The sequence below is a fragment of the Priapulus caudatus genome, unplaced genomic scaffold (genome assembly GCF_000485595.1).
Source record: "Priapulus caudatus unplaced genomic scaffold, Priapulus_caudatus-5.0.1 Scaffold12, whole genome shotgun sequence".
Lineage (NCBI taxonomy): Eukaryota > Metazoa > Priapulida > Priapulimorpha > Priapulimorphida > Priapulidae > Priapulus > Priapulus caudatus.
In genome coordinates, this window is record NW_014577073.1 from 441,966 (window position 1) to 451,789 (window position 9,824).

Consider the following 9,824-nt stretch of genomic DNA (forward strand, 5'->3'; position numbering starts at 1 on the left):
TAGGAAATCAGGGGGCTGAAAATAGGGCAAATTTTTTATTAAAAGTCTTCAGCCAGGAGGAATGTGGTGTAGAGCAGAAGCACAGTTTCTACAATTTCAGTCGTCTGTTAAACCTCAACCGATACGTCCAAGAATGTGGGATTATGAGAGTTGCAGGCAAATTGAAGTTTGCGCAGCTACACTTCGAACAACGTCACCCCGTTGTGCTGTGTGCAACGTCACATATATGTACACTGTTGGTTACACACTACCACGAATAGCTGCAACATGTTCAGTAAAAATGTTATGTTCATGTGTATTGTATTGTGATATGCAGTAGAAATGTTAAAGTCAATGACCAGCTTGCTTTATTAAAGAGTGGAGTTATGATTGCTGTTCTCATTGGATTACGAGCAAAAGCAAACATGAAAAATGCATGAACAGGTGTTACCAGTTCCAAGGAACATGCGCGGCACGCCTAAGGCCAAGACACACTGCAGCGACAGCGACCGACCGTAACGACAAACGACAAAGTCGCGGCGACTGGCGCAGCCACACTGCAGCGACAACGACCGACCGTAACGACAAAGTTCACCCAGCACTCACGACAGTGGCACTCATGAGCAAACGGCAAAAAACTCCTGCTGCTGCTTTTAAATAAATTGCTGTAAAAACGCTCTATGTATAACGAGAATATAATAAAGTAATATATACGGAGCATATTATACGAACGTAAACAATAATCATGTCTGATGGCTGACCGTAGCCTTGCACGTTTTGGTTAAATGGGTTCGCGGCCCCACTGTTTCTGACAGGTGGTGCGAGTTTAGCGCTGGGGACCAGTCTACTTCCTGGCTAGCATTGGTTTATAATTTTATGACGTAATGGCGATGTCACGTGCCAATGGAATCTGCTGTGATTGGCCATTTGTAAAGTGTCGCCGGCGAAAGTCGCTGGGAAATAGAAACGTTTCTAAATATTTTTGTCGTCGAGGTTGTCGCCGGTCGTCGTCGCGTCAGTGTGCAATAGCTCATAGGAAACAATAGTTTCTAATTTTCTAAAAAGTAGTTTGTCGTTACGGTCGGTCGTTGTCGCTGCAGTGTGGCTTGGCCTTTAGGGAGTAGGCGTAGGCGACTCCCTAGACTCGATCGTTAGTGGAGTAGGCGTCTAGGCGAGGTACGGTCCGGCATATTAGAATTTAGATAGTACCAGCAGAGCATATAAATCACGTTGATTTATATGCTCTGTAACCAAGGTACGTTCCGGTACACCGGACCGTACCCAGGGTACGTTCCGGCAGTACCCTGGGGGACATAGACCCTCTCAGCACTAGTTAGTGTTATGAATATGATCTTACCAAAGCATCTTTCCCAACTGTCAGAATCGATGTATATGCTTCAAGATATACTTTGTCTACTCGTTTTACGATTTGCAAGCCTTTTACTGTAATATCTTCAGCATCCCCGAGACCTAACCCTATGAAATATAGCATTACGACGCAAATAAGGAATTCGTAGCGATCAGTGAATCACTAAGAATTAGCACATGGGCGCAGACATATTTAATTTGGGACTCACTAAACTCCGAAATGTGCCGAAAACTTGAAATGCGTAGCAACGCATGAAATGCGAGCAAACCCCATACTAGTAACCTCATAAAGAATAGTCTTCAAAGGTCCAAGAGACTATAACGAAGTCGAAGAGAAGGGTATACCTCATGGATTCACACGTACGTGATGTTAATCTGTACGCACCGCCATCTATTGATGAATAGAATTTTTATGAATTTTTAACTTTTGTAACTTTTTTAAATTTTTGCTTCAGCCAGAACCACCTCCCAGACGTGCTGATTCTGAAAATATCTTTAGTTTTCCTCTAGGCTGCGGAGTTCTCTAGTTATGCGAGTACAGACTAATTCGGCTGAACAACTTTATATATATAGATTTTCCTCTAGGCTGCGGAGTTCTCTAGTTATGCGAGTACAGACTAATTCGGCTGAACAACTTTATATATATAGATACGTATGTGCATGCATGCCGACCCGACCAATCACAGCTCGTCTTTGTGTTACGATAAGTTGTGTACACTTGGACGAACACAAACTGTCAATTGAAGGTTTGTATAAAATTTGTAATGTTTATATTAGTTCGAGTTTAGAGTTGATAAGTAGAGATTGTAGTTGATATTCTCATTGATTGCTTAAGTGTGTCAATTCAGATCTGCATGCGCATACGCATCCTATATCATTTATTTCACAGGACAGAAATTTCGCACACAAAGACGAGCTGTGATTGGTCGGGTCAGGACACATGCGCATACACATCCTATATCATGTATTTCCCAAGTCAGGAATTTTGCGCGACACCAGGAACCAAGCATCATAAAACCCTATTTCACAGGACCAAACCGGCCTGGAAAATGCCATTTAAAAAAATCCACGACCTTTCGGGTGTTCCAGGAACTGACCGAACCCCAAATCGTCCCGACAACGCCCCACACCCCGCGGTCATGAACTCGTGCACGCATCACTGTGCGTCTTGCAGCCACGGCCGATCCTGGAAGCGCTCGTGAAGCAGCTGATCAAACGTCGCCACGTCGATCGCAAACGTGCGTAGCATCTCCAGCTCCATTGGATGCAGGTAACCCGCGACGACCAGCGAGTGCAGCGGCAGCCCCATGTCAACTTGTGCCATCTGGTGGAGAGTGCCGGCGAGCAGCTTCTCGGTGTCGCTGCCGATGCGGGCCAGGCCGACGCAGATCGTGTTCTCGTCAAAGGCTGCGCAACAGTACACGTGCTAATCACAGGCTGGCATACCTAACAACGCTCTTTAGTGATTTCTTGTTCATCTTAAGGGCTAGAGGGGAGGAGGCAATCACGCCTAAAATGTCGTATATCAGCTCGAACCTCCAAGGCAAAGTACTAGAGGCCATTGTCAGAAGGATCGTAACATTAATCCTGTGTAAAAGTCCCATATGTAAACATCCATATGCCACATGTAAAGTTCCTACCATTTTGGATTTAAATGCAGAGAACAATTCCGGCTGATTCTAGGGTGTTTAATGATGACCATAAACAAAATTTATCAAGATGATTGGACCACAGTTTGCATTGCTTGTGCTCCTCTACCCTGATTTGAATGAATGGTGTACCAGATGGTAGGGGCCTCCTAGGTGACCATATCCTATGGATCTAAATCTGAGATATTCAAACCTTCAAAGTTATTATTCACTATCTAATGGACAGTCTAAAAGTAGGCACGAAACCATTATGCAATTTAAAGAACATGCTTCTTTCACATGGGTACATACAGTTATATCATTAGCCCAGAAAAAGAGCAAGAAATTTACATTTTGCATGATTTTAGTCAAATTTGTCCTATCAGGTCATGCCATGTCCATCACTATACCATTTCAAGGGTGACTTTAAAATATGCTGTTTTATTAGAAAAAGAACACTCTTACCTAAATTAGATGGCCCTTCATCTCGTTTCTTTTCAACAACCTGCAGCAACTGTGTGGCCGCCTCCTTCACATTCATGTAGCGGGGTGGCTCATAAATCTTTTTCCCTCTGACGACGACAGAACAAAAAGGTTAAAAGGTAACACGAAAATAAAAATAAACAGCTGCACATATTAAGTAGTACAAAATGACAAAGTGAAGAAACCCGGCCAACAAGTGTCTCAGAGCGAGCTGCCTCTTGTTCACGTCAATCGGGCGGAAACGACCGCCAATTAACCATGTCAATGAATAAACCCATCTCTGATGTTGAAGCTATAACTACATAATAATAAAAGGTATCGATACAAAGTAATGTGAGAGGGCAAGTTGGATGTATAACGTTAGTTCTGAGGTCATTTTTATTGGGTTTCACGCAATAAATCGTAGGTATGATAGGACATGGAAATGTTGAATTCCTTGTGTTTCGAGTGAGTCATACTCCTCTCTATATTATATACACTCCTGATTACATCACGTTAGTATGAGATAAGATTGTTGGAACATGCATGGAATTTTACGGGCCAGAACAATAAGAAATTTATCCGCAAATATTCACTTAGACAGAAGCTTACTTCATCAGGTTTTCCAAAGACTGCTCCTTAACTTTGATATCTGGAAAAAATGTTTGAAAGGCACAGTTATCATTTGCAGTTTTCACTGGCTTGAATCGGTAGGCCTACTGTCACCCCATACCATGACAAGCATTTCCTAGTCTGCCATGCGCATCTCCATCTGTACCATTTCTTTGAGAGTTATGTGTTATGTTATATGAGGCTCATGGACATCAACCAGTCAACCTTACCAAATAAATTTAAATTTAAAATGGCACTGCTATTACACAAGCTAGTGTTGCTAGTAGAACATTAGCAAACGTAAAATTGATATTCATTCGTAGCTATTATAAATGTTCATGTGATATATTTAAGTATAATATGATTAAGTATTTAAGCATATAAAAAGAACTAATAGTATATTGTTGCTGTCCCGTACTGTGGCCTAATTCCCTTAACTCAATGTTTTCCATTTAACACTGTATTCATTATTTGTGATTTCACTAATCATGGCATTTTCAAGGAAATAATTTTCCAGGAATTGCTCCAGGGATAAGCAATAAATTACTGTATGGAATCATTTGATTCTGTACAACTTACCTAACAAACAAAGAGTGTGAAACCCATTGTTTCTATTTACTGTAATCTTGTCACAGTAACTGTCTGGTTTCCATGTATCAGTCCAAAATACGATGGAGACTGTCTCCCCAAAGTTATATAGCTGAAATAAGGAGGAAAGCATACAATGGCTAGCATAAAATATGCAACAGAAGGGTGCAAGAATGGTTGGCAGTTGTTTGTATGCATGCAGTACCATTGTGTTATCCTATATCCTTAACCATTACTGGTTAGTCAATAATTCATTTGATTGATATTTGTTATAGTCATCATGATATGTTACGACAAACAAGAATCGATTAAAAGTAGCATGAGCCATACTGAATTTGAAATGTGTAGTTTTTTTATGTGCTTAATTATCATACAATAATATAAACTACCTGTAGCCCACAACAGCCAACTGCATTCAAGATGGAGGCATTGTGAATGACTTTGTATGACACTCCTTCTTGCAATGCACGTAGTATGAGGTCAGAATGCGTAGTTGCCCTGAATCAAGACATGATGAACAAGGAATATAACATAGTGAACACACAGTGTATATGGGCGGCACATGTCTCGCACACAGCATTGGTTTACTATGAAGATTAATATTTCCATATTATCAATAATTAATAAGAAAATATAATTAGAAACAATTATGCAGTAATTCAGACAAAAATAAATCAGTAATTATGGGAAATTAATGTAATTTGTATCCTATTGGAGCCATTTGCACACATTTTAGAAACAGAGAGAAGATCGAAGAAACATGCAGCTCTAGGTTTTGCACAATATTGTTACCTACGATAACACCTCACCCAAAAGGATCACCCACAACAAGAAAGGCTATGTCTGTAGTCTTTGCATCTTCAAGCATGCCATCTATCAATGAAAGCAGTTTGTTAACATTTATCTACACATTACACTTACAGATCCAAAAGATATTCTGATCAAATGATTTAGATTAGAAATAATTTCCTAAAATAAAAGTAAACTGCAGTGTAGTATATAAAGCGAAGGAGCATAGATTTGGGCTTGGTCAGTTGGAGAAAACTGTGGAAATAATGGTGAATGTTTGGCAAATTTTACTGGGGTTCATTGCAAGCGACAGATGTTTTAATTGACTATGTATACATACCGACTTGCTGTTCCACAAACTCCCTATCTGCAATGGTGATGGTTCTTCCATAAAACTCTTCCTGGAAAAATATCATGAATGATTAGGCCACATTCAAATAATTAAATGCATGCCATTCAAATGCTCCTCTGCAACACACAAGTACACTGCATGCACAAACAATAAAAATATATAGCAGGTAGCGTACACTAATCGGTTTATTCCCGGTTGGCCTACTCCCATTTCGCCTACGGCAAAATTCCCATTTCGCCTACAGCAAGATTTCCAGTTGGCCTACACCTATTTCGCCTACTCCCAATTCGTCTACGCTCAAAATCTACCCCATTCCCATTTCGCCTACGATCGGTTTGTTCACTAAATAATCATTTATAAATAATAAAATATGGTTTTTATTGGCATACATAGACTACAGGAACCAGAAGACAAGTGCCGCGGAGCGACAGCGCTCATCTAACGTCTACTGCGGTGACTCTGTGGTGGAGTGGTGGGATTCTGGTAAACCCTGTTAGTCCCAAATGTGTTCACATACACGCCGAAACAGTGGAAGGCATCTAGGATTGTATCTAGGGAACCTTTAATTCTCAAGAAAGAATGTTCGTTTCGGGATCGTATGAAAGTTGCCACGAGGATGGCGGTACGTTTAAGGGTCTTCAGATTAAAGCATGGAAGCTCCCATCGTACGTAGTAGTACAACTATTTGCAAGACCAGAAGTAGTAAGCACACATCCATTTCACTACGCAAGCTACAGGGCTGAATAGGAGAGCGTGCACCTGTAACCGTATAATTAACGCAGGCAAAAACCACACAGTCACCCCCCACCCGACACCATCGCCACTGGCAACTGGCAGAATGGCACTGGCAGTGGCCCAGTACCCGTTAACATGTAACATACTGACAGTACAGAAATGCCATACGAACATTCTCACGACTCTTCTAAGGAGCATAACCTTCTTCAACCAAATTTATCTTTTGAAAATTTCAATCTGTGACATTGTAGCCTCGATACATCCAGGCATGGTATAGATTCACTAGCAAACCGCGCAGTGCAAACTTCTTTCTAACAGTTAAAGAAATCCCATGTATTAACCCGCCTCTGAGCGGTCAGAAATGTTATCTGGACACTTACTCTTCGCACTGTCAGAGAAATTACATTCTTCATTGTCGCTTTCTAATTAAAGCCATAAAATGCTTAGGTCACGTTGAAACAGAAAAAGTTTTTGAATCGCTTCCATCAAGACCATGTCCTCAGAAAATGTCTAAAATCTGCCCTTGTCCCCATTGACCTTTGACCCTGTGACCTCCTAATTCGGCACAGTGATGGCTTTTCCTACCATGATGCTATACATTCTGCATTTCCTCCCTATACCTTAAGTTAAGGAGGGAATGTTCCCCCTTCTTTTACACCTCTTGACCTTTGACCTTTGACCCCCAGCTTCGACATCCCAACTCGTTTTGACGATCCCCCCCCGACGTCCCGAATATCGTGACCGTACGTCAAGCGGTTAAGATTTGTGCCCAACTGTTGACGCACGGCCGGACGCACGCTCATGCGATTCTACAAGCTGCATCTGACTATGTCAGATGAGCTAAAAACATAGATACAAATAATGAGAACAAAACTTGACAAAAATAGAAAATACAGTAGCATATAGGAGTAGGCGAAATGGGAATATTGCCGATTCTAAGAGTAGACGAAATGGGAGTAGTCGAAATGGGACGTAGGCGAAATGGGTGTAGGCGAAATGAGCATAGGCCAACTGGGATGTTACCCACTAATGCTGAGAGGGTCTATGTCCCCCAGGGTACTGCCGGAACGTACCCTGGGTACGGTCCAGTATACCAAAACGTACCCTGGTACTATCTAATATGCGGGACCGTACCTCGCCTACTCCACTAACGAGTCTAGGGAGTCGCCTACGCCTACTCACTAACCCTAACTCAGGGGTCAAAATTAGATTTTTATTAGGGTATCCATTCGGGATACCAGGTATTGAAAACTGGTATCCCCCTCAAAGATCTGGTATCCCATTTTTTGGATAGTAATTTCAACAATGTTGGTATCCAAAATCTTTAAATATGCAATAATAGCATTTGAAAATTATTAATATGTAATGTAATTATTATATAAAAACATGAAAACAGATTCACAGATATGCACAGACAAGTACACTGCAGACGTATTGTCTAGACGCATTGTCTGGTTAGCTTGATACAATGTATACACATCACATTTATGATCAGATCGCGCGCACTCACCTTACGTGCACTCGCTCAGATGTGCTGCCGTATAAAGTTGATAACTCAACAACCACTATCCCGATTTTGATGATTTTTTTTTTACTATCCTGGCGGGATACCAAGCATTGAAATCTGGTATCCAACACAAGAATCAACTATCCCGCGGATATCGGGATACCGCTAATTTCGACCCCTGCGGGTCTAACTCTAACCATATCAAATAGTTACGTATACCAGGGTACGTTCCGGTATACCGGACCGAACCCAGGTTACGTTCCGGCAGTACCCTGGGGGACATAGACCCTATGAGCCCCACTAATGGCACTAATGATCTTAGGCGATAATTTTTTATTTTGTTGGTTTACAGATCCGCCGACCCGAATTTTCAAGAAAAACGAAAAAAAATAAAATTGAAAATCTGTATTTTTTTTATTCCTGCCGACCTTTACTCTAAAAAAAATGGAAAAAAAATTCCAATGTCAAAACAAAAACATTTCATAAACAATTAAACAGTTTATAATAAAAGTAAAAATAATTACAAGTTGAGATTTGTTTTCATTTAGTTTTCTTAAAATACTTTAATATCATGTATAACAGTATCAAGTATTTTGACTTGTTTGATCTGACAAAACATTTTTTTTTTTTTTTTACGGACGCACGCTCATGCGATTCTACAAGCTGCATCTGACTATGTCAGATGAGCTAAAAACATAGATACAAATAATGAGAACAAAACTTGACAAAAATAGAAAATACAGTACTTAGCATATAGGAGTAGGCGAAATGGGAATATTGCCGATTCTAAGAGTAGACGAAATGGGAGTAGTCCCAATGACATGGGAGTAGGCGAAATGAGCATAGGCCAACTGGGATGTTACCCACTAATGCTGAGAGGGTCTATGTCCCCCAGGATACTGCTGGAACGTACCCTGGGTACGGTCCGGTATACCAAAACGTACCCTGTTACTATCTAATATGCCGGACCGTACCTCGCCTACTCCACTAACGAGTCTAGGGAGTCGCCTACGCCTACTCACTAACCCTAACCAGGGGTCAAAATTTGATTTTTATTATGGTATCCATTCGGGATACCAGGTATTGAAAACTGGTATCCCCCTCAAAGATCTGGTATCCCATTTTTTGGATAGTAATTTCAACAATGTTGGTATCCAAAATCTTTAAATATGCAATAATAGCATTTGAAAATTATTAATATGTAATGTAATTATTAATATAAAAACATGAAAACAGATTCACAGATATGCACAGACAAGTACACTGCAGACGTATTGTCTAGACGCATTGTCTGGTTCACTTGATACAATGTATACACATCACATTTATGATCAGATCGCGCGCACTCATTCTACGTGCACTCGCTCAGATGTGCTGCCGTATAAAGTTGATAACTCAACAACCACTATCCCGATTTTGATGATTTTTTTTTACTATCCTGGCGAGATACCAAGCATTGAAATCTGGTATCCAACACAAGAATCAACTATCCCGCGGATATCGGGATACCGCTAATTTCGACCCCTGCCCTAACCCTAACCATATCAAATAGTTACCAGGGTACGTTCCGGCAGTACCCTGGGGGACATAGACCCTATGAGCCCCACTAATAGCACTAATGATCTTACCAGCAAAGCTATTCTGCACATCCAAAAATAATTCAGTATAGAATAGGGGTGTAGAAAGAGTTATCTGGTACGTACCCGATCGCACTTTTGCTTTCACACATTATTAACTCAACTGTTAGGCCTACTGTTAGTGTTGCTGAAGGGGTCGTTGTTGTATCAGGTACTACAGATATGTA

The 9,824-nt window shown here is 40.9% G+C and overlaps 2 protein-coding genes across 2 annotated transcripts in view; both read right to left on the reverse strand.

Moving 5' to 3' along the window:
• LOC106808078 (diphthine methyl ester synthase-like) overlaps positions 1-1,671 on the reverse strand; it is an 8,276-nt gene extending 6,605 nt beyond the window's left edge. The window contains exons 1-2 of the mRNA XM_014810646.1: positions 1,557-1,671; positions 1,337-1,455 (exon numbers count right to left, since the gene is read on the reverse strand). Coding sequence (XP_014666132.1) covers positions 1,337-1,455; positions 1,557-1,635 — 198 coding nt within the window. The 5' untranslated portion in view covers positions 1,636-1,671. The remainder of the gene's footprint in view (positions 1-1,336; positions 1,456-1,556) is intronic.
• A 652-nt stretch (positions 1,672-2,323) lies between these two features.
• On the reverse strand, positions 2,324-5,836 carry LOC106807964 (diphthine methyl ester synthase-like). Its single transcript, XM_014810492.1, has 7 exons — positions 5,767-5,836; positions 5,447-5,510; positions 5,027-5,135; positions 4,629-4,749; positions 4,050-4,089; positions 3,441-3,547; positions 2,324-2,754 (listed from the first exon to the last, which is right to left on the reverse strand). The coding sequence occupies exons 2-7, from the start codon at positions 5,503-5,505 to the stop codon at positions 2,504-2,506; spliced, it is 687 nt and encodes a 228-aa protein (XP_014665978.1). The 5' UTR covers positions 5,506-5,510; positions 5,767-5,836; the 3' UTR covers positions 2,324-2,503.
• Between the last annotated feature and the right edge of the window lie 3,988 nt (positions 5,837-9,824).